At 40.9% G+C, this 25,828-nt stretch overlaps 1 protein-coding gene across 6 annotated transcripts in view; it reads right to left on the bottom strand.

The window, feature by feature from the left end:
• Positions 1 to 17,386: 17,386 nt before the first annotated feature.
• Positions 17,387 to 25,828, bottom strand: part of HELQ (helicase, POLQ like) — a 41,102-nt gene continuing 32,660 nt past the window's right edge. For 4 of the 6 annotated variants that reach the window (XM_036411924.2, XM_036411939.2, XM_036411985.2 and 1 more), the window contains 4 exons: positions 23,815 to 23,988; positions 21,911 to 22,024; positions 20,874 to 21,008; positions 17,387 to 17,581 (listed from right to left, as the gene is read on the bottom strand). In XM_036411924.2, coding sequence (XP_036267817.1) covers positions 17,489 to 17,581; positions 20,874 to 21,008; positions 21,911 to 22,024; positions 23,815 to 23,988 — 516 coding nt within the window. In that variant the 3' untranslated portion in view covers positions 17,387 to 17,488. Of the gene's footprint in view, positions 17,582 to 20,873; positions 21,009 to 21,733; positions 21,794 to 21,910; positions 22,025 to 23,814; positions 23,989 to 25,828 lie in introns of those variants that run through there. The other 2 variants (XM_036411949.2, XM_036411956.2) reach the window with 2 other exon arrangements.

Below are 25,828 nucleotides of genomic sequence, written 5' to 3'. Positions count from 1 at the left end.
TTTGATTCCCGGTTTTGGGGGTTTGATCTCCAGTAAGGAGCATGCAGGAGGCAGCCAATGGGTGATTCTCTCTCATCTTTTATGTTCCTATCTCTCTCTCTCAAAAATCAATTAAACATTTTTTAAAAATAAAGAAAGAAAGAAATCAGAGCTGCGGAGAGGGTTCCAGCCAACATGGCAGCAGAGGTGAACACAGTACTCTTAATTCTCCCTTAACCACGACACAATTACAACGAAACCACAGAATACATCACTCAGCACCACCTGAAATCTAGCTAGATAGAAGTCCTATAACTAAGGAGATTAAAAAAAAAAAAAAAAAGCCACATTGAGACTGAGACTGGTAAAAGGGGTGGAAATACAGAAGGGGCTCATCTCTCACCCAGCTGTCTCAGATAAAAATCAGGAGGGATATTCTGGCTGTGGAGGTCCCCCTCAGGAGCGAGGGGCCCCAGCCCAAACCAGACTTTCTAGCCTAGGGTTCCAGTTCCCAGGAAAAGAAGTGCCTGTAACTTCTGGCTGTAAAAGCCAGTAGAGATTGTGGCTGAGTGAGACAGAGGACTTCTGGAGTCCCAGGTGTTCCTCTTAAAGGGCCCACACATGGCATGACTCAGAATCACTCCCTCTTAGCTTAGTGCTGTAGCAGCAGCTCAAAAGGCACGAGAGTCATATGGGGGTGAAACTGAATTGTCTGGCTCCAGTGCAAGGGCTGGAGAGGCAGCTTCCTCCCAGACAGAAGTGCTGACAGAGGCCGTTGTTCCTTTGCTGAGCCCTTCCCCAACAGAGCCGGCAGGTGGGCGCCATATCTGAGTCTCCATCAACCTGGCTAATACTATTCACCTGGCCCTGGTGATTCCCTGCCCCCCTGCCCCCCTTAACTTGTTATTATATTAATACTAGTGGCAGGGTGCACATTGAAAGGAAATTAATCAGAATTCCTGGAGTGGCATTGTGGCTCAAAGAGTGTCTGCGGAGTGAGCAGGGGTAGGAGGGGAGAGGAGAAAAAGAAAGAAAGCTCACATATAGGTGGGGGACACACCCTGGAGCCAACCTATCGTAGTCCCTGCCTGTCCAGCCGCACTTGGGTGGTGCTGAGGCTCGAGTGGAGTAAGCGGGTCCCTCCAGCAGCTGGGGTCCCTCAGCCTGGCCTGCAGGGATCAGGCAGAAACTGGCTCTCTGACATCCCCTGAGGAGTCCCGGAGTGGGAGAGGGTACTCTGCAAAGTTGCTGTTGTACTGGGTGTGGAACACAAACGCAAGTGTGCAGGAAACCAGATTTGGGGCAATAGTGCTCCAGCAACAACATAACCCACCGCTGAAGGTGGAATCGTGAGTCCCTGTGAGGAACTGGGCTCCCTCCTCTCTGATTTTGGGGTGTATCACCCAAGAACTGCTGCTGCCAAGTCACCACAGCTCGGAGCTCCTGTGTTGAGTGTCTGCCCCCTGGTGGTCAGTGTGCATCATAGGTACAGGCCGGTCGGATGGTTGGATGGCCACTTAGCCTTTTATATATATAGATTTTTCTTCTGATTTTAAAAGTAATTAAAATTAAGATATATTTGTGGGCACCTAAAAGTATCATAGGTCCTATATACTGTGTCACCTGTTGGTGACTACCCCCTCCTTAAATTATGACATAAAATACTATCTATCTATATATATAAAAGCCTAAATGACCATCTGACTATCAGACTGTTTGGCTGTTCACCCGGTAGCTATGATGTGCACTGACCACCAGGGGGCAGATGCTCAATACATACCAGTAGGCATGAAAACATGGAGCAGACTGATGAATCTCAGAGAAAAGAGTGGATAGCGGGAAGAGATTAATTAAAGATCTTATGTATACTACAGGCCCTGTATATGGATTCCTGTACTACTCAGCAACATCTAGAATTCTATTTTTACTTATCTCATTATTTAACTTCCTAGTTTTTTTTTTAAAATATATTTTATTGATTTTACACAGAGAGGAATTGAGAGGGATAGAGAGTTAGAAACATCGATGAGAGAGAAACATCGACCAGCTGCCTCTTGCACCACCCCTCGCCCCTCCACTGGGGATATGCCCGCAACCAAGGTACGTGTCCTTGACCGGAATCGAACCTGGGACCTTTCAGTCCACAGGCCGAGGCTCTATCCACTGAGCTAAACCGGTTTCAGCAACTTCCTAGTTTTTTTGATAACTATTCTCAGAGCAGCCATATCATATTGCATGGATAAGGAAAATTCTAAAGCCTCTGTACTAACATGGGTTATTTTTTGTTGCTATAAGAAAATATATTTTTCTTATGCAGAGTATCTTAAGAGTATCAAACCCACGGCCGAAGGGGGAATCTTGAGGCCCTGTGAGGAACTGGGCTCCCTCCTCTCTGGTTTTGGGGTGTATCACCCAAGAACTGCTGCTGTTCAGAGTATCAAAAGTTTTTTCTTTTCTAGTATTTTTAAAATTTTATTTCAGAGAGGAAGGGAGAGGGAGAGAGAGAAATATCAATGATGAGAGAATCGCTGATTGGCTGCCTCCTACATGCCTCCTACTGGGGATCTAGCCACAATGCAGGCATGTGCCCTGATTGGAATCCAACCTGACCTGCTGGTTCATAGGTGGATGCTCAACCACGGAGCCGCACCAGCCGGGCAAATGTGAAGGTCATGACATTCCTAGATGCAGGTAGCTTAACAGGTATCTTAATTTCGCACTGAAATACCAAGTCTTCCTTCCCTGGGACAGTGTGTTTGCCTGCTCCTCCGGCCTCCCCAGAACTGTTCCTCCCACCCGTCCACACGGTTGATTCTATGGCAGCCGCTATTTCCTGTTACAGCTGATTGACTAAGGAGGGGAATGCCATCTAAACTTGGTCATTCCTTTTTTTTTTTTTTTAAATATATATTTTATTGATTTTTTACAGAGAGGAAGAGAGAGGGATAGAGAGTTAGAAACATCAATGAAAGAGAAACATTGATCAGCTGCCTCTTGCACACCCCTTGCTGGGGATGTGCCCGCAACCAAGCTACGTGCCCTTGACCAGAATTGAACCTGAGACCCTTCAGTCCGCAGGCCGTGGTTCTATCCACTGAGCCAAACTGGTTTCGGCTAAACTTGGTCATTCCTTTTTGGGAAATGGAGACTTAGAGGTCCGGGCGCTAGGGCAGCCATCCTGCACCTTCACTCAGGGAGCCCATCTGAGAGGGGGAGGAGTGGGGAGAGAGGGAGAGAGACAGTCAAAGCAGAGGTGGAGAGGGCTGAGCAGCTCAGGAGAGGCAAAGCAGAGGAGTTCTGATAACTTTCTGCTTTCGTTTCCTTGTGAGCACGAGCACACTCCTGTCCCTGCAATCTGTGAGGTGACCCAGCCTTTGGTGACAAAGCCTCCCCATTCAATCTAGGTTACTTAGCTTGTGTTTCAAGTCCTTTGAAACCCAAAGAAGTGTGACAAAGAAATAAAGGCCACTTCCTCAATTGCAGTCAGATAATCTGACGCTTAAAAATTTAATTCTTTGGGGGAAAAGGTAATGCACTCTTAAATGAAAGAAGGCTCACAGTCTAAACAATTGTATTATGTTCTACTGAGTTAGGACATCCCCAGCTCAAAGCAAATACAGTGCACAGTAAGTTCAGTCTGCAAAATCAACGTGAATATGCATAATAATAAGCACGTTGTGGTTTTCCCTTGATTTCTTCAGGAACTTGTACTTCCCAGTGGAGATTTGTGAATTCTGTAATATACCCCGTTCAGCAGCTTAGTTCAGATCTTTTAACAGACATTTAATGAGCTTTTACAGATCTCGCCAATACGGGGTGGGGGGGTGGGGGAGTGGGGGAAGGGATACAAGATGAAGAAGATTGGTCCCTTGCCTCTAGAGGTGTGCCCAACACGTGAAGTGAGTTCTCTTCCTCCCATTTCTCTCCAGTCGGCGCTCTGCGGGGAGAAGGGGCGTGGTTACCAGGATCAGATAACTGGTCTAGACAAACCGCCTTCCTTGGAGTCTGATCTGGGGGAAAAGGACTGAACAGGATACCTGAGTTGCTGGCTGGGCTGTGCCATTGCTAACACGGCTCTGGCTCCGTGAAGCCTTTACCTAAGCCAGTTTTCCCGTTTATCTTCATACCAGTAAACTGGGCAAAGGGTAACCGAGGAAAGAGCTCTGCTGGGCAGAGCACTCAGGACTCAGCTGTAGAAGACAGCTGCCACTCCATGCATTTTATGCAGAAATGGATTTTGAAAAAGAGAATTAAACACAAACTTGCTGCAGGGGCTGGAGGAGAGGGCTCTAAGCGGGGCTTCTGGGACGATTCTCGAGAACATGCTGTGGGGTCGATGTTTCTCATCGACGTTTTGAGCTCTCTATCTCCCTTCCTCTCTGTAAAAAAATCAATAAAATATATTTAAAAAAAGAACATGCTGTGGAACGGGAATCCGAGACTAAAGGAGGAGGACCTGTGGTTGCAGAGGCATACTGCCATGCAGTCCAGGACCAGCTGCTGGAGGATACCCAGAAAGCTGGTGGTACAGGGGCCTGCCAGGAAACCCCAGGGCAGCGCCTGTCAGAGGAAGACAGCTACACCAGGAAGACGAACTCTGGCTCTCTCCCACCTAAAGTAACAACAATAATGCTCATCCTAAAGCTAGCGCTTACTAATGCTATGTGTCCGGCTAAGCAATGGATGTCATTAACTCAGTTCTTCTAACAACCCTAGGAGAGATTATCCCTATTTTACAGACGAGGAACCTGGGATAAAAGAGAGAGTGAGCATTTTGAGTGCACATAGGTAGTCAGTAGCAGTGGGGATGTGCATGCATCTTGTTGATGTCATCTGCTTCATGTCTAGAACCCCAGCTGCAAGAAAATCTGGGGAGCAAAGCATGGCTTTTAGTTTTCCCATGGGTTTCCAAGACACCCGGGAGGATAGTCAGGATGGGAGCTATGTGGCTGTCCAGCACATCCATCCCAGCAAAGCAGTCACAGACCCAGGCAAAAATGCGACAGCAACAGTGATTCCATGCAAATAGATGCAATGCACCTAATCTATTTGTCATCTGTCACCATAAGATTAGCTCACCGCAAAGCCCTATCAAAGCAAAGCAGAGTTTAGATTGTATCTGTGCACATGCCTGTTTGAACGAGGCCTAAATTAGTTTGTGGTCTGTTTATTTCATTGATATAGAATTACAAACTTAAGTTTTGTACTTCAAAGTTACTAATTTTTGGCAAAATATGGAATACTTTTCTTTAAAAACATGCAAACAAACTCTGAATATTGATTATGAGTTCATTGGAAGTTAACAATTCCCTTAATTTTCAGGACCAAACTCAAAAGTCATTCTTTTGTGAAGATTTCCCCTCTGGATTTGAGTACTTTTGTTTACTAATTGTATTCTTTTCCATTAAAATATCTGTACGTGTCTGTACTGGATTCCTAGGGCTGTCATAGCAAAGCACCAGAGACTGGGTGGCTTGAGTAACAGATATTTATTTTCTCACGGGTCTGGAGGGTAGAAGTTCAAAACCCAGGTGTTGGAGGTGTGGTTTCTCTTATGGCCTCTCTTGTTGGCCTGTAGATGGCCATCTTCTCTGTGGGTCTTCCCTCTGTGTGCCTTGTCCTAATCTCTTCTTACAAGAACACAAGTCATACTAGATTAGGGCCCATCCCAATGACCCCATTTAAATGTAATTACCACTTAAGTTCCCTGTCTCCAAATACGGTCACAGTCTGAGGTATTGAGGGTTAGGGCTTCAACATATTAATTTAGGGGACACAATTCAGCCCATGACAATGTCCGCTGCCAACTAAACTGTTGTGCTTTCAGCATAATAAAGAAGCTATTCTTTTACAGAGTGCTTTCCTGTGCAGATTCTCATGTGACCTTCACACAGGGCAGGATGGAGATCCCCATTTTATTTTATTTTAAAATATATATTTTTATTGATTTCAGAGAGGAAGGGAGAGGGAGAGAAAGATAGAAACATCAACGATGAGAGAGAATCGTTGACTGGCTGCTTCTGGCATTGCCCACAACCTGGGCATGTGTCCCGTCTAGGAACTGAACCATGGCCTCCTGATTCATAAGTCAACGCTCAACCACTAAGCCCCGCTCAACCACTTTACAGGTTTGGAAGCTGAGGTTTATGGAGGCAAGGTGACACACAGGATGAGTGAATCTGGGGTTTAAGTCCGGATTTCCTTGTTCATGGTCCAGCTCTCACACAGCTCTGTCTGTAATCTTGTCGATGGACATGAGAGTTTCACTGGGTGTGCATGGAAGCCTTTGGGGAAAGGTAATGCAGGGGCAAAAATTTGAAACTTATGACCAGCTAGATGCATTATAATTTTAGGGTTGCAGTGAAGAGGAAGAGAGTGAGAATTGTCTGGTATTTGCCAGCTCAGAGGGACAAGAGGCACAAACAGAGGGTGTGGAGTTGTGTACAGCAAAGAAGAGAATAGGTGTCTTCAAAGACTCCACAATGTTCCCCCAATCTACTCATCAGACTTGTCTATCACCAAATTGACAAATATTTTAAAGCATTTGTTTCATTCACAGAAGTAAACATAAATAAATAGAATAACATCAATCACATCTCTCATTAAATATACTGCATTATGGTTTTCACTAATTACCATGAATCCTCTAAATGATAGTGTTCCCAGAAATAGGAGAACATTATAATAATTTCTAGAAACACCCCATAAAGATGAAGGCATTTACTAATTTTTAGCCATTTTTTCTATTGATCACCAGAAGAAATGAATGGCTGTTCTGATACATGTAAGTGCACAATTAAAACACTCTAAAAAATCCAGCAATACTAGTAATGTAAAGCTATTTCCTAATATATAGGAATAGGAAGACTACAGTACTGATAAGCAGTTGAGTACAAATGAGCTCTGTGTCTGATGCTTCACTCAGCTCTACAGTCACACATAAAAGCTCAGAGCACATTATTTGAAATTGACTTTGGAGATCAATCAACACACCAGAGAATGTGCAAAAACCTTCCATGGTGCTTTGCAGTCTTCTCTATATCTTTTAGAGATAATAATGACCATGTGTTTTCTTTATGATAATGAAAAAGACACCATTGGAACATATAACGTAATTCTATTTTCATTTGCTAATTTTTGGGGAAAATTTATCTTAAAATATATTTTAATATAAAATATACATATAAATATATTTTTATGAAAGTGTATTACTATTTTGCTAGAGTCATCAAATTTGAATCTTACATTCTTTGCTCTTTACATATTTTTTGCTAGCATCATCAAATTTGAAACTTACATTCTTCAGCCTTTTTACTAGGCCAAAAGAGAGACATTGGCTATTTTGACAACCTTAAAACAACTCCATGAATGTCACCAACAGCATGGCCTATAAGACCAAATCCAGCAACCAGAACGTCATTGTTTTCCTCAATAAAGTGTGAACAGCCATCGCTGCTTGAGCAGATGCATGATAGAATTCGACCCTACTTTTCCCAGCACCTCCAAGGGCTTGGCCTTCAAGGCTGTGCCGAATGGGTTTCTTTCTTTTCTTTTCTTTCTTTTTTTTTAAAAATATATTTTATTGATTTTGTACAGAGAGGAAGAGAGAGGGATAGAGAGTTAGAAACATCGATGAGAGAGAATCATCGATCAGCTGCCTCTTGCACACCCCCTACTGGGGATGTGCCCGCAACCAAGGTACATGCCCTTGACCGGATTCGAACCTGGGACCTTTCAGTCCCCAAGCCGGCGCTCTATCCATTAAGCCAAACCAGTTTCGGCCCGAATGGGTTTCTTATGCTGTTGGTTCTGTCAGTGGCTCCAAGCTTCCTGGCAGGACGAGGACTGTGACACTGGTCCACCCTGCCCCTTCTGCTGGCCTGAGCGAGAGAGAGGTAACACTTGCTCTTCTGCTATGGTTTCAGGGGTCCTCAAACTTTTTAAAGTGGGGGCCAGATCACGGTCCCTCAGAGAGCTGGAGGGCTGGACTATATGAACTACTAATTCCTACTGTAACACCTCGGCTGCGTTCACTGCCCAAAAAACCTGGCGGGCCGGATCAGACTCCTCTGCGGGCCGCATGTGGCCCGTGGGCCGTAGTTTGAAGACGCCTGGGAGGAAAAGAAGGAAAGCAAGGAAGGTTTAGTGGAAAACATGACCTTATAGGGGTGCCAGTCATTAATTATTGCTGCTCCACTCAAAATGTACCTTTTATTATGTTTCGTGGTGATGGGACGGACCCTTCAAACACTTCTCGTTCGTAACGAACACTTTATTAGAGTTTGTTTATAAACCAAGGTGTCAGAAGGACACTGCAAGAGGAAGGAGCTTCCTTTCTGGTTCTGCTTCTTCCGTTGTGTTTCCCCAGGACTGGACACGTATGCCCACATGGGCAAAAGTGGCAGCAGGCTCCCTGTGGTGGAGGTGCTTGGTGGGATGGGGCAGCGGAAAGGGGGTTGGGGGTTCAAGGGCAGATGCCTTTGCCAGTGAGTGTGTTCACCCCCAGCTGTTATGAGTGGAGCCCGGTAACATCCCATCGTTGCTGCCTTGGCTAGAGAAGTGCCCTCAGCCACATTGGCGCTGCCTCGCAGGCCCCGGAGGCTCTGCCACCCTCTCACCTGCCCCTGAACTATTCTGACTGACGGATGAAGGAGGAAATGACCTGATTTTAGTTAGGAATTTTTATGATCCCCGAACGTCATGTCTATGTGCTGTAAATGTTAATTGTTAACTAGCCTGTGCACAGAGAGGTAAAAGAAATATGTCCCTCTCTCTCTGTTTTACTTTTTATCCAGTCCCACAGATGTGCCTGCTTAGCTTTCTCCTGCCAATCTCTTTTTCTGTGCTGCCCTGTGATATGGACTTATCATTTGCCTCTCCTAGAGCACTCTGTTATGAAGGAAACAATGCCTTCCTTCCCCCCCCCCCCAAAAAAAAAAATCAGGCCCACTTCTCAGTCCACTTAAATTGCTAATCTTATGCTACTGCTTTCATGGCAAGAAGTGCTTTGTATCTGAGAGAACCCCACCGTGCCGCCAGCAGTCACAGATCTGAAAATGGCTCATTGATGCTACGCAGCACCAAACGGGAGAGCTTCAACAAAGCACCCAAATAACACCTGGGAGTTTTTCTTCTCCTTTTCTTTTCTTTTTAAATATATTTTATTGAATTTTTACAGAGAGGAATAGAGAGCGATAGAGTTAGAAACATTGATGAGAGAGGATCATTGATCAGCTGCCTCTTGCACACCCTCCACTGGGGATGTGCCCGCAACCAAGGTACATGCCCTTGACCGGAATCGAACCTGGGATCTTTCAGTCCACAGGCCAAGGCTCTATCCACTGAGCCAAACCGGTTTCGGCCACCTGGGAGCTTTTCAATTCACACTCTAGATGCGATACGTGTTCCAAGAAATGTGGCATGGAGTGCATTCTCTCCCAAGCGATTTGAGTTGCCTCTGGGACAATTTCACCCGGTCTGCAGAGACCGGCCAGAGCACCTGTGGCCCAGAGAGGGCTCCAGCTCCTCACTGCCATTCCCTGAAAAGAGCAGAAATCTGGAATGGAGTCTTTGGTCTTAGTCAGCTTCATGGCCTGTGCCAGATATAGGAACCTAATCGTCCATGATTTATGAATGAAACCACTAGACATTCTAAATCAATCAATGACCAGCTAATTATTCACTTGGAATAAATAATGGGAAAGACTCATTCTCTGCTGAACGGACAAGAAGTTTTCAGGAGCACCAGATTCTGTCAGTTCTGCAGGAAAAGGTAGCGGGAAAGGCCACACGGTAAGTCAGCCTCCAGGGGAAGCAGTAATTGCCAAGCTTGTTCTCCTGCACGAAGGACTCTTCAGGGAGGCCTCACACTACGCGTAACCGTTTTCCGTGCGGACTCCCGTCTTTCTTCTTCGGCTTCTCTCGGGGACTTTCAGCCTCTCCTGCAAGAACACATGTTCTGCCGAAACCGGTTTGGCTCAGTGGACAGAGCATCAGCCTGCAGATTGAAGGGTCCCAGGTTTGACTCCGGTCAAGGGCATGTACCTTGGTTGCGGGCACATCCCCAGTAGGGGGTGTGCAGCTGCCTTCTGCACACCTGCAGCTGGTCCATATTTCTCTCTCATCGGCATTTCTAGTTCTGTATCCCTCTCCCTTCCTCTCTGTGGAAAATCAATAAAATATGTTTTTTAAAAAGAACACATGTTCTTCCACCCCAACATGTTGACAAAGGCGAGTCTTTTTGGCAGCAGGGCCATTAATGAGAGCAGTGCAGGCATAAACCTAGGAAGCCAGGGCACAGGGGAGAGCAGCGACCCAATACGGACAGCTGCTAGAGCCTCGCTTCTCTGCACTGTAGTTTCCCCAGCAGACTGGCACAGACCCCACCATTGTTAACATTTAATTTATTGTAGATTTAGTTTGTCTGCACAGGCTGGGTCAACGAATGCGCAGCCTGTTGCCTATCAAAGGTCAAGGCCCCCTGAGGTCATTCTGAACTGCACCCGCTCGGACCCAAGCAATGGGCAGAGGCCGCTTTTCAAGGTCGTTCCGGTTTCTAAAGGCTTCCCTGGCTGCAGGAGTTTTGCAAGATGAACTTAAGATCTATGTGAAGGGCTGCGATAAGTTATGCAAAATTTTTCTCCTCTCTTCCTGTGATTGTGCTGGAAAAAGAACCAAGAACTAAAATTAAAGATCAAGACAGGTTTTATAATATAAAGAAGGAAACCTAATAGTAATCTTAGTGATGGAATTTTTTTTCCTTTAACTCTTTATTGTTTAAAGTATTACATATGTCTCCTTTTTCCCTCACTGAGCTCTCCCTGGCCCTCCCACCCCCCAGCACATGTCGCACCCCCCCCCCCCCCCGGGTCTGTGTTCATTGGTTACGCTTATATGTACACAAGTCTTTTGGTTGATCTCTTACCACCTCCCTCCTTCCCTGTCTTCCCTCTAAGGTTTGATGGTCTGTTCAATGCTTCTCTGTCTCTGTCTCTATTTTTGTTCATCAGTTTATGTTGTTCATTATATGCCACAAGTGAGTGAGATCATGTGACATTTATCTTTCTCTGACAGGCTTATTTCACTTAGCATAATGCTCTCCAATCCCTCCATGCTGTTGTGAATGGTAAGAGTTTTTCTTATTTACTGCAGCATAGTATTCCATTGTGTAGATGTACCATAGTTTTTTAATCCACTCATCTGCTGATGGGCACTTAGGTTGTTTCCAAATCTTAGCTATGGTAAATTGTGCTGCTGTGAACATAGGGGTGCATATAACCTTTCTGATTGGTGTTTCTGATTTCTTGGGGTACGTGATGGCATTTTTTAAGAGTGAGATAAGCCCTTCCTGGTGCAGCTCAGTTGGTTGGACATCGTCCTTTGGACTGATAGATTGTCCACTTGAATCTCAGTCAGGCACATGCCCGGGTTGCAGGTTTAATCCCCGGTCGGGGTGCAATGGGGAAGAAGCCAATCGATGTTTCTCACATTGGTGTTTCTCTCTTTTTTCCTCTCTCTCTCTCTCTCTTTGTAAAAATATATTTCATTGATTTTTTACAGTGAGGAAGAGAGAGGGATAGAGAGCTTGAAACATAGATAAAAAAGAAACATCAGTCAGCTGCCTCTTGCACACCCCCTGCTGGGGATATGCCCGCAACCAAGGTACATGCCCTTGACCGGAATCAAACCTGGGACTTTTCAATCCACAGGCTGACGCTCTATCCACTGAGCCAAACAGGTTTCGGCTCTCTTTTCCTCTCTCTAAAATAAATAAAAATATATTTGAAAAAATAAGTGAGATAAGTGATACATTTTAAACAAATACTGGAAAATGATATATTCTCTTCTTTATAAAATATATTTTTATTGATTTCAGAGGGGAAGGAAAAGGGAGAGGGAGAGAGATAGAAACATCAATGATGAGAGAAAAATAATTGAATGGTTGCCTCCTGCATGCCCCTGACAGGGGACTGAGCCCACAACCTGGGCATGTGCCCTGAAAGGGAATCAAATGGACAATCTATCAGTCCAAGGGACGATGTCCAACCAACTGAGCCACTCCAACTGGGCAAAGATTCTCTTCTTGATCAAACTTTAGACAGGGTCTTCCGAGTTCTCTTTGTAACCAGGCCTTGTCTTTGGCCTAGGAAAACAGCAGACTCAGCACAGATTTTAGTCCCCGGCCTCCCCCCTACTCCCCACTAGAAGTCTTGAACAAACACTAACAGTTTCTAACAGATCAAAGCTGCACCCCTAGTATGACCCCTGACCCCTGTCTCCTTAAAGTGTCTGCCTGAGAAAAGTGCCAGGATAATGACTATTTGTTCCAACCAAAACCCGGTAATAGAATAATAGACCCCTGAACATCCACCCCTCTGAGCTGTTACTTTAGAAAGCTTGGTTTATAAATCCTTTCTCCCAATTCAATTCAAGATGTAGATCTTCCACCACCCAGAACTGCCGTCTCAGTTAACTGAGAGGCTCTCTGAAAGGCAAAAAATTTGGGAAAACACTTCCTGCCCTCCCTCCCAGGCTCTGGGCAACTTGCTGTAACTTCCACCACCACCTCCCATCAGAGAGAGCCTAGGAGTTTGTTTCTCCTCCAGATAAGCACCAATGAACAAACCCTGCGCCGCTGAAGCCTCGCTTGTTCCTTCATCTTCAAAATGCCCATCACCCCTGCTCTAATCAGAGCTCCAGTCAATGCTGGACCCTCTTCCCATCATGATGGTTGTTCTGAATAAATTCTACCTTTACCACTTTAACTAGTGCCCAGCTTCTCTTTGACGAAGGTCAGAGCTGCATTTTCTCTCTGCCCTAGGGAGGGTTAGTTCAGACAGATCACAGTGCTAACCAGGCTAAGGTTATGAACTCCATCTCCATATGGCTCTGTCCATAGGTCACATGTGTACACCTGTCAGGTGTTTCACCTGTGCCTTTCATTGATCACGAGGGATGCCAGGTGAGAATGTGGAGATGGCTCAGCACAAACCATTTTATGCTGCTCTTTTTTGTTTGTTTTTATTTCTCGTTACTTCTTTAGGAGCTCAAATACACAGATGGTGTGGCTTATGGCTTCACTTTGTATACCTCAGCTAGGAGAGAAACTTCATGGCATCCCTCCACCAAACACCCTTCTCCCTTTGTCTCCTGTCCTTTTAGCCTCTAGTTCACGGTCTTCCTTTTTCTCCCAGTTCTTTCTCAAAGACTCCACCTCCCACTTTCTTTAGTGCCCATAAGCATTTACCTTCTGTACGCTGTTTCATTTTGTTACAACCAATGGCTCATGATGGTTCATATATTTATGCTTTACCACTCCTAAATGTTCCACCTCTTTTGTTTCATTAGGCTAAACTATTCAGTGGAATGCATTTGAATATTCCCATTGAGCTTTCCAACAGCTTTCATGAATTTCAGCAAAATGTTGAATTCTTGCATCATTTCTAGGCTGGGCAGTAGACTGTGTTATAACTCTCAAAAAGCTTACAAATTTATATGGAATCAAACCAGTGTTACTGAACTTTGTACAGAGTAATCTGTTTCCTGTGGATTCCCTTCCCCCCCCCCAATTTTATGTGATAATACAGTAATATGTTTTACCACAAAGGAAAATCATTTAACATATATTGTAGCATAACAGCTTGTTCTTTACAATCAATCACATTGCCGTTAGCCTACATTTTCATAGCTTCATGACATGAAAATACATACTTTGTGCCCATTTAAAATATATTATTTTTTCAGGAATATAAAATAATCCTTTCAATGAGCATAATACATTTAATTTAGATTACTCATATGCTAAGATCCAGAAAGGATCCTCCAGAATGTTAATTTTCCCATTGTGTCCCATGCTATTGTCAGATGTAAGTTTCCTATTGTTGCTGTAACAAATTGCCACAAACCTTGTGTCTTAAAACAATACACATTTATTAACTTCATAGTTCTGGAGGTCAGAAGTCTCTCAAGGGTCTCAAGGAACTAACAACAGGTGTCAGAACTGGACTCCTTTATGGAGGCTCAGAAGAGAATCTGTTCTCTTGCCCTTTCCAATTTCTAGAGGAGGCCTGCATTCCTCGGATTGAGGCTCCCTTCCATCTTCGAAGCCAGCATGGCTGGTTGAGTCTCAATGTGAAGGATGGATAACTCAATGGATGGAGGTGGAACAAATGGATACCTCATATTTAGAAATATATTTAGCTGTCTACTTATCTCCTTAAACCAAATTAAATGTTAGATAAATGAAAAGATATGACTGTGGAACTTTTGGTGGTGTCAGCTGACAAGTGTATCTTCAGTTCCTTCATATCGGTCCCATTGCTGCTGTGGTTTGGAAATTGGCCATGAAACAGTCCTTTTTTGTTTAAGCCAGTTGTCCTTGGGCTTGTATCACTTAAAACTGAAAAGCCACCCTGACTGGTTTGGCTCAGTGGATAGAGCATTGGCCTGTGAAGTAAAGGGTCCCAGGTTCGATTCTGGTCAAGGGCATGTACCTTGGTTGTAGGCACATTCCCTGTAGGGGGTGTGCAGCTAATCAATGTTTCTCTCTCATTGATCCCTCTCCCTTCCTCTCTGTAAAAAATCAATAAAAATAAACTGAAAAGCCATGGTTAATATATAGTAAATTCTCAAATGTATTTAAATATATTTTTTATTCTCCACTCTGTTCCCACTGTTTTAATTTCTTTACATTTTAAATTCTTTTAGGGCTAATTCCCCATCAGTATACATGACAGCCTTTCAGTTAAATTGACCTAGAGAAACATTGATCAGGGACCATGGAGATTGTCCTGGATTACAGAAATAGGAATTCTAGTTTCTATAAAGGTATCTCCTCACCAACCTTGCCATCTCTAATCTTAAATTAACAAATTGAATTGTGATTATTATTAAGTCTCTTATAATTGGTTAGCAAGAATCAGGGCTCATTTACAGCCTTACTTAGTTAGGCAACCTGGTAGTTCGGAGTTTCTAGATTTAAAACAGAAGTATGGACGATGCTAAGGTCTTTTTAGCTAGAACAAATGGATTATGTTCAGTGAAGCTCATAAGACATCAGGATGCCATACTTTGATTCATATGAAGGAGTGAGGTGTGAATGAGAAGTAACATTGGGGGTAAAATCAAGGGCAGGCGAAAAGATCACTTAGAAGGGATAAAGTAGGCAAATTCTGCCAAGACAGCATTGTATAATGGTTAAATGCAGAGACTTTAGGTTGGGACTGCCTGGGTCTGAATCCTTGTCCTACAACTAATCCCTGGGGCAGTTACTTTACTCCATGTCTCAGTTTACTTTAAATGGGGATAATAATAGTAATTGTCTTATACTGTAGGATTGAATTAGTTACATAAAGCACTATAACAGTGCCTGGCACACAGATATTACTAGGTAAATAACTGCTACATTATAATGGTCTAAAACATTAAGCACAAAGAACTTAGGGTGTGAATCTATTTGCAAAGTTTCCAATGGATCTCTCAGACAGGTTAAGACTTTAACTAAGCCAGTTCAGTATTAATAAATATTGCTAGTTATTACCATTTTCCTCCCATAGATAACCAGCCATTGACATTTGAGCTATAAATCTGAAAAGGAAAAAGGGAGAGGCAATATTGAAGTTGTACTTGAAGAGAATCTTTAAATTGTTCACTTGGGTGGTATTAATTTTTCACTTAAGTTCCTACTTTTGCCAGTGAATTTCTGTATGTGCTGTGTGCCATCCTATCTAATAAAAGAGTAATATGCAAATTGACTGTCACTTCAACACAAAATGGCCACCATGTGATCAAATATGGCCACCCCATGTGGACACAATATGGCCACCACAAGATGGCCGGCAGGGGAGGGCAGTTGGGGGCAATCAGACCTGCAGAGGGCAGTTGGGGGGAAACCCAGGCCTGCAGAGGAAAACAGTTGGGGCAATCAGGCCAGCAGCGAAGGGTAGTTAGGGGTGACCAGGCCTGCAGGGGAGGGCAGTTAAGGGTAACCAGGCCTGCAGGGAATGTCACTTGGGGCAACCAGGCTGGAAGGGGAGGACAGTTAGGGACAATTGGGCTGGCAGGGGAGCAGTTAGGCATTGACCAGGCTGACAAGGGAGTGGTTAGGGTGATCAGGCTGGCAGGCAGAAACTGTTAGGGGCAATCAGACAGGCAGGAGGCGAGCAGTTGGGAGCCAGCAGTCCTGGATTGTGAGAGGGATGTCCAACCGCCTGTGTAGGATCAGGCCTAAATGGGCAGTTGAACATCCCTTGAGAGGTTCCACATTGGAGGGTGCAGGCTGGGCTGGCTCCCCTTCACCCCCCCTTTGTGCACAGGGCTTCTAGTACAAAGATAATAAAAAGAGTCTTGGCTTTCTAGTAGATTTGAAACTAATATCATTAAAAAAAGACATGGTGGTTCTTTGCTAAGGGTCACATTGAGCTGTGAGCTGCTTCAGGGTGTTTTTTAGGAATAGCAATGTGGCAGAAGACATCAAGACAAAAATCAAAATTCCGACTGCTCCTTCTGATAGCTGCTTCCCCAACCAGAATCAGGCCAGGAACTATTGGCAGAACTGCTTGCACTTCCATCACTGTGAGAAGGCAATGACCGCTACAGGGGGTGATGTCTCAAGTGGGCAAACGGTCCACATCCTGGTGGAAGCTCTGTTTGTTTACATTTCTGTTTCCTTGTGTTTGTTGCCAATCTGAGTAAGTCACAAGGCTCTGGGTTGTGTATTTTATTTTATAACTGTCTTCCCAACTATTAAGACCAAAGAAACTCTTAGAAAAAATAATAATAAAATAAAAAATGAGCAGAAGGCACATTTCCTTGGAAGATCTGAACTGGCCCCATCCTGACTCTCCTCTGTCTTTACTCTTCTCCCGGGATAGTGAAGGGGAACCTGAGCACATCCCACTGGGATACTGAACCATAGATTAATAGATCATAATTATAAATACTTGTTGGAAAAGTGTTAAAAAAAATACATGAGCATTAATGAGAGACTCACAATACTTACAGGAAGGGAAGAGCCCATGTATGGGGTGGGGATGAGAATAATTTTATAGAAAAAACAGTATTTAAGCATTTTCAGTTCATGCTTGAAGTATACAGTACATTTAAAGATAACTTTCTATGCACCGAGAATGGAATAAAACAGGAAATGAAGGTTTTAGAAATCGCAGGGGAAATTCTGGAATTTCAAATTGTCCAGTTTGATGAAAGAAATGGATGAGAGAATGATGAAAGACCTGGCTACAAAGGTAGGCTGCAGCGATGTTGAGGAAGTTGGATTTCATTTCTGAACACAGAAATAATGTATAAGTATTTAATACGATGGATTATTATTAGAATGGTTATTGTAATTATGGGTGAGAGATATATCCAAACATGATCCATAGTTCTGAATGTATACTTAAAACGTATCTTTTCATGTATAAATAATAAGGAATTTTTAATAAAACATATATACAAGAAATAATTCAAAAAAAGAGAAGTCATTCATATTTGACAATGCTCATCAGACACTTCATGCCTTTTCAACAGGAGGGAAATCAGCAGGTAATCTCAATAGCTCTTCTACTTCTTCTTGCAAAGCTTCTGCTTTTTCATTCAACAGCATCTACAATAAAAACATTAGGACATGGGACAAAATATTCAATGCTAGAGAAATTCTACCATTTTTATTGCTTGAATTCTTACACATCAGCAATCTAGATATTAAAACTAATATGAGATGGAAAAATGGCCACTTAAGAAGAAGTGATTATAGTAAGTGAAGCTGAAACATTTAGTTAAAGCCATTTTAGCTGATTACTCCATTTGATATACCAAAAATAAAGGAGCTCTAAAACATGATTTGTTTTATTGAAGATTCAGCCACTTAAAAATTAACTTTTAATCTATAAAATCTAAGACAATTTTGCAAAAATTTAATTAGCTCTTGAAAATGTTCTCCTTCATAATGCATTTTATTACTCCTCAAAATTTAGTATGCTTTTAAAAACCTATCACTTTTTCAAAGAAAAATTTTATTCAAGTTTCTAAAATTAATATGGTTAATTTTGAAAGAAACATAATAAGAGAAACATTTCCAAACATGGAGCATAGTAGAGGTAAATGAATATTTAACAAGTAATAACTTTCTCTTTCTTTTAGAAACCAGCAGTAAAATGTTGGTATTTGTTGTAGCTGGCTTTTGTGTATATTGTAGTAAAGTATTTGTCCTACTTCTGTTATAAAGTATTGTAATAAAAAGTTTAGCCAAGTCACATAGAGGGGAAATAAAGTCATATGATGCAAAGTGAAAGTGAAAAACTCTCTACCAATTTGACATAAGCATTACACAGCATCATATATAAAAAAGACTAAAATGTAATTAGGTAAGCTTTCCAGCAGCTAAGGCAGGGGTGACCATGTGAAATGAATCTCCCAACACATCCTCTAAAAACTATACAAATCAACAAGTAAACCACACAAAACTTGTGTCAGTGTCATTAGAATTACAGAGAATACCATCAACTTCAAATTACCCATGGTTAAAAAAATCCACCAGTTATCGAAAAATGGCATAATCTCAAAATAATCCTAACTAGTTTCCTCATCTCCATCCTTACTCTCCTATTTCAACTGCTGACCTTCTCCTCTGCTCAAAATCCTGCAAAGAATATCTATTTTTCTCTTTCAAACTGTCTGGAAAGTGAAAGAAGTGGTGAGAACCAGAGCATGCATCTTAGTCCATAAGGTAGAAGCCATGTATTGAGAATGTGACAGAATTAGGATCCCTGGATACGACACTGATTCCCATAATAGCTATAAATTACTTATGCTTGAATTTGTCTAATAAACTTTTAAAGTTTGAAATAACTGTTTTTGGCAATTTTTACTATCGCTCCATTTGTATCCCTAATGATATACAGTCTAATTCCACAGTCCTGGCTCTACTACTTATTGAGCTATACTTCCTTGGGTAAATAACTTAATTTCTTTAAATCTCATTTATTTATTCAAATACTAGTGGCCCAGTGCATGAAATTCATGCACATTAAAAGGGAACGAATTAGAGGAAATATTTTAATATTGCTACTGGCCTTTTCTCTATAATAGAAGTGTCAGAGATGAAAGAAAATTAGTAAAATGTATATGAAAATCTTCCTCTGTCAAGCCTGGGCCACGCCACGGACTCAGAGTCAAGTCCCTACACACCTGCATGCACCTCGAAATTGAAATCGTAGGAGACCCAGACCCGGCCAGCTCCACCCTCTTTCTCCTCTCTCCCACAGGGCAGCAGGAGGCAGCCTCAGGTGCCCCAGTCCAGGTGCTGGGGCAAGAGGCCAGACTCAGGTCCCCTGGCCCCGGCGTGAGGGCCTGAGGGTGCAAGGGCGCAACTACCATTTGCATATTAGTTCTTTATTATATAAGATATATTAAACACCTACTCTAGGCTGAGTACTATGCTAGCTGCCATTGCAATGGAAATGACTATAACTCCATCCCTACCAATCCCAAAAGTTTCTAATCTAATGGAAAAGGTGAGTTTTAGTGTTGTAAAATTGAAGGTAACACCAACTCTGTACACCTCACAGGACAATTGTAAAGATCAAAGAAGGTAATATAAACAATGTGAGCACCAATTAAAAAAAGATAGAAATTTACTGTTAGCTCATTCAGATCTGTATATGACCATATTGTAATAATGATGTTTGTTTTTTTTTGTTTTTGTTTTGTTTTTTAAAGCCAAGCAATTTTAGTCTATAAGAATGGAACTACAGTCAAAATCAGGAGGGGGCTGAAACCAGTTTGGCTCTGCAGACTAAGGGCTCCCAGGTGTGATTCCGGTCAAGGGCATGTATATTGGTTGCAGGCACATCCCCAGTGGGGGGTGTGCAGGAGGCAGCTGGTCGATGTTTCTCTCTCATCGATGTTACTAGCTCTCTATCCCTTTCCCTTCCTCTCTGTAAAAAATCAATAAAATATATTTAAAAAAAAATAAAATCAGGAGGGGAAAAAAACCAAATTGCTGTGGAATGGCTTCACCCACATTGAACAGAAGGGTAATAATACATATGATTGCATCTAGTGAAGGGTAAGTAGGACAACAATAGATTATTTAATGCAAATGAAAGAAACAGAAAAGAGAAACCCTTGTTGGCAGTGAGAACTGTTTTTCAATATGTGGACACTACTATAAGAATAAAGGAATTGCCCTAACTGGTTTGGTTCAGTGGATAGAGCGTCGGTCTACAGACTGAGGGGTCCCAGGTTCGATTCTAGTCAAGGGCATGTACATTGGTTGCAGGCACATCCCCAGTGGGGTGTGTGCAGGAGGCAGCTGGTTGATGTTTCTCTCATCGATGTTTCTAGCTCTCTATCCCTCTCCCTTTCTCTCTGTAAAACATCAATAAAATGTGTATATTTAAAAAAAAAAAAAAAAAAGAATAAAGGAACAGAATAGTTCCAGATAGTAGTATTACAGTGCAATGGTCAACATTTTAAGAAGACAAAATTGAGCCTCATTATAATGGGATGCTTTTTGTTATGCTAAGAGTGACCAAATATAGAACTATGTTATTTTTGAGGTTGTAAGCTCCTTGTCAGTGAAGGTTTTTCAAAGGTGGGAGGACCAAATGTTGAGAGTGCTGAGGAAAGGACTTATGCGAAAAGGTTGTAAGGAGGCCGAATTCCATGAGTTCTAGGCTTCCTTGTACTTCAGTGAACTCTTGAAACTGTCAGTTTTTAGAAAGTAATTTTTCTCTTTATTGCAAGTCTTGATCATAACAAATGCACTATTTTTACCCACATATTATGAATTTATACTTTTGTATCTATTGTTAAATATGTGTGTTTTTTCATGTCTCAGATATAAGGAGATAATACCACAAAACATTATAAAGGTTAAAAAATGGTTTGCTTACCTTTGCTGATGAAACAATTTGCTTGGCCTGGCGTCTTGATAAATGATCAATTGTCTTTATTAGCACTTCAGGATTTGCATTAGCTAAGTGTGCTAGACTTTTATAACCTGCATTGTATAACTGTTTTGCTCGACCCTGAAAAATATTACAAAAATCAGTAGGCTCAAAATTTGGGATTTAGAAAAAAATAATTAAATGTCTTATTAAAAGGAAAAATTGTATATGCAAATATATCTATCTATATATATATATATATATATATATATATATATATACTAAACATACTAAAATAAATAAAGTAAGAATGAAGAGATAACACATCAGAATCCAGAGGAATTTTGTATTGTGTTCAAAGATGTATTTGAATGGTTCCAATGTGTCTGCAAGATAGCCTTCTGTGCAGCATAAGTCATCTGATATGTGTTGCAATCAGCAATGAGAAATCCATTATGGCACTTAGGCTAGGGCCATTATTTCAGACACCAAACAAATGTTCTAGTCTAATATCCTTAAAGTGTACCAACTCGGGGAATTATAGAGGTTGGGTGTGCTGGGGTGTGGTGGGGTCTATTCCCAAGCAGTAGAGCTCCTCTAATCCAAGAACTGAATATCAGAGAATAAACTTAAATTAAGGGCTGGTCAAAACAGAAAGCTGAAAAACCAGCAGAGAATACTTTCTTCTCACTCTCTACAAAACCGTAAATGAGCCTTGTTAGTACTGAATCACCACTACCCTAGATAAGCACAGAGTCTAAACCGACAGAAGGTAATTCTCCACTGGAGTGGAGGAAGGAAGACGCTAAGGATAAACACACATATGCTTTAAGAGTTTCTTCTTATCCCTTCTGTTATTTGTCTTTTCACATTTGTGCTTCCGAATTAATGGGATTTCTACAATAGAAAGCCACAGTAGCAATTTACTTAAAAAAAAAAAAAAAAAAGATTGCCTTAAGGCTGTTTGTTGTTGTCAGTTACCTGTGACAAGACTTCACAGTTAGTTGAAATCATCTCAACTGGGAAAGTGGGAAGTTACTAACCTTTAAAACTCCAGTCACTTCCATGAGAGGGATTAGTTCTGCCTTTACACAGTAGGTCAGTTTCTTGGTAAGTTCTACCAAAAGGGCTTTATAAACCCAAAATTCCTCAAGTTCCTGCAGAATACAAAGAAATATACAGAATTTAAATCTGGTCAGTCATTTCAAAGTTCAGTTTGCATAGTAGGGGGCTCACATGATTAGGAAATGTAAGCTAGTATTAAAAAGATCAGTATACGTAGAAGATATTTAGAAAGATAAATTTACTAAAATAGTTAGCATTTAATCCAAAGTCAATTATTTTACATTGTTTACTCCTTAGTACATATGACAGAATTAATTGCCATATACACATACAGATAGGGAAAATGAAGTTGATTTTAAGTTTAAAAATAGAACTTATGGGAAAATTATTTAAAAAATTGAGCACAGAAACAAATATGAAAAGGATATTCAGCTATCCAACAATAAAAAATGTAAATGCAGCAAAATGGCTTAAAATTATAAATTTGTCCAAAAAATTATCTGAGTAGAAAAGTCTGGCAAGCTTTGTTGTGTTATTTAAGGAAATTCTGAAAATTTCTTTTGGTAAAATCTTAAACAAACAAATCCATCGTAAATGCACAGGCCAAAATAAAATTTTCTCCTTAAATTGCTTTTTAAAATGGGCATTTGTTGTAGAAACTAAAGTAGCTCCCTGACAATGGAAGCGAGAATGGTAAATTACTGGGGCACTCTACGGAACATGATACCAAGTAGTTAAAAGTAGCTGTCAAACATACTAATCAAACATTTCACATGAGTATCACTCATGAGAAGGATCCTCAGACAGAATCAACATGAGTGGAGAGATGTCATTTTAAGAGTTGATTCCAAACACTTGAAACTATTAATGCTGGTTCTAAGAATAAGGATAACTAACTATTCTACTTGCTTTCTACTTGTTCATTACATACTCTAGTTGATTTTGTCATTTAAAAAAAAATATATATATATTTGATTGATTTTTTACAGAGAGAAAGGGAGAGAGATAGTTAGAAACATTGATGAGAGAGAAACATCCATTAGCTGCCTCCTGCACGCCCCCCACTAGGGATGTGCCCGCAACCAAAGTACATGCCTTTGACAGGAATCGAACCTGGGACCCTTTAGTCCACAGGCCGACACTCCATCCACTGAGCCAAACTGGTTTTGGCTGATTTTGTCATTTTTGTATCTTTATCACAAGTATGTATAGAGTATTTCTGTAATAAGCAAATAAAAACAAAAATATATTTTAAATAAATTCTGACTGCTTTGTAACAAAATAAGTCAAGAAAATAATAAGTTAAGAAAATAATATCTGCCCCGACCAGTTTTGCTCAGTGGATAGAGCATCGGCCTGTGGGGTCCCAGGTTTGATTTTTTTTTTTTAAATATATTTTTATTGATTTTGTACAGAGAGGAAGGGAGAGAGATAGAGAGTTAGAAACATCAATGAAAGAGAGTCATCGATCAGCTGCCTCTTGCACACCCCCTACTGGGGATGTGCCCGCAACCAAGGTACATGCCCTTGACCGGAATCGAACTCGGGACCCTTCAGTCCCCAAGCCGACGCTCTATCCATTGAGCCAAACCGGTCTTGGCCCAGGTTTGATTTTGGTCAAGGGCATATACCTTGGTTGTGGGCACATCCACAGTGGGTTGCATGTAGGGGGCAGCTGATCGATGTTTCTCTCTCACTGATGTTTCTAACTCTCTGTCCCTCTCCCTTCTTCTCTGTAAAAAAATCAATTAAAATATATGTTAAAAATAAATAAAAAGCTGTTAATATTTTTTTAAAAGAAAATACTAACTGGTTTATGAGTTTGGTAACAGTTAAAATAAGAATATGCCCAAAGCATCTATCATCTATTTAATGGAATTACCTCACAGAAATGTAACACACAACATGAGAAGGTGGCAGCTGCAGTGAGAAGACTTTGTATATATCCTCTCGGCATATTAAATTTTTCAGACACACTCCAAATGCTGGTCTCTTTGAGCAAGGCATAAAGAACCAAAGACAGGTATAGTCTGTTCACTATGTCCTTGTCCACCGTCTAGAAAGACACAATCAAATACATTTATATACTGAACCTGCTAAAAATGTACATTATATTCAAATTGGACAAAGGTAAATTGAATGAAATTGTGCTACGGACAGGAGAGCTAAGATAATGATAGAATAATTCAAAGAAATAAAACTAACTTCTAACATACGTAACTTAGATTATTAATAATTCAAATAATCATTTTTTTTAAGTATAAAAAAATGCCAAATTGTTTCCAATTTAATTAAACTTCTTTCTATAGGGAGTGTAGAGGCTGAGTTGTGTCATACCAAGAAAAGATATGCTCAGATCTTAACACTCGGACCTTTGAAGGTGACTATTCCTGGGAAAGGATATTTGCAGTTGTAATTAGTTAAGGATCTTGAGAGGAAATCATCTTGGATGTACAGTGGGCCCTTTTGTTAAAGCAAATTATAGTAAAAATTTTTTAAGTTCAACATATAAAACTACTGTCCTTATAGAAAAGAGGACACAGAGTGACACAGACAAGCAGGCCATGTGAAGCTGGAGGCAAATATTGGAACCAAAGAAAAACCAAGGATTGCCAGCAACCACTGAAAACTAGGAGACAGGCAAGATGGTTTCCTCCTCAGAGCCTCCAGAAGGAATCAACCCTGCCAGCCTCTTAATTACAGACGTTTGGTCTCTGAACTATTATGAGAGAATCAACTTCTGTTGTTTTAAGACACCCAGTTTGACTTTGGGTGGTGAATACACAATACAATATACAGATGATGTATAATAGAATTGTACACCTGAAGTCTATATAATTTTACTAACCAATGTCACCTCAATCAATTCAATTTTAAAAAAAGACACCTCCTGTGTGCTAATTTGTGGTAGCGGCCCTAGGAAAATATAGAAAGAGAGGAACTGGGGAGACCTTTTTATTTCCTGTGGTATTTATAGATTGTATATATGTGTGAATGTGATTGCAAACTAGACAAATGCATTTATCTAGATAAATATGTTAATAAGCTTATCTACATTGTAAACTAAGTAAATATTAGATTCTATGTTTTCCACATGGACAAGATAAGTAAGTAATGTTTCCAAAGCTAAAACACTGAAAGAGAAAAATGCTCTCTAATGTTGACAATTTCTATTCTGTGTACCTGCTTTTGACTGTGGCGTCCTGTGACTATTTTTTGTGTGTAGTAAAATTAGAGTGGGGATAAGATTGAACTTGGAAGAGAAAAAATTGTCATAAAATATAAAATTATATCCTCTACTATAGGAATAGAATGTTTGAGATGAAAACCTAGACTGACATATTAAAGAATATATGAATTAAGATTCTGCATGTTGATACTGGATCAATCACTTAAAAAACATGATAGAAATAAAAGTTGAATAAAAGTAGAAAAAGATCATTTTTTAATTTTCCAAATCTGGTGCACCTTCATTATTAAAATTGAGTCAATGTAGATTTTGTTCAAAAGGCATTTTTTAAGTCAAGCAAAATGATAAAATTATATTACAGGGCAAGATAAAATGCTTAGCTCCAATTCTAAGCTCTTTTACAAGAAATGTTTAAAGAAAAGGAGGGCTTTTTTTTTTTTTCAATGTGGAGAAATCAATTTAATAGATTTTCAGTAAAATCATGTTCTCTATAAGTAATGATAGTTTCAAAACATTAAATATTAAATAATCCACTTGTAATTAAATTCTTGTCCATACTAGTTTAAATATACAATTATTAATTGAATAAATGTTTACTGACTGTATTTCCTTTTTCTAATGCATTTTTATTGATTTCAGAGAGGAAGGGAGAGAGAGATAGAAACATCAATAATGAGGGAGAATCATTGATCGACTGCCTCCTGCA

Source organism: Pipistrellus kuhlii, unplaced genomic scaffold, assembly GCF_014108245.1.
Source record: "Pipistrellus kuhlii isolate mPipKuh1 unplaced genomic scaffold, mPipKuh1.p scaffold_m20_p_1, whole genome shotgun sequence".
NCBI lineage: Eukaryota > Metazoa > Chordata > Mammalia > Chiroptera > Vespertilionidae > Pipistrellus > Pipistrellus kuhlii.
The sequence above is the reverse complement of the archived record's forward strand: the minus strand, read 5'-3'. Positions and strand labels throughout refer to the sequence as shown.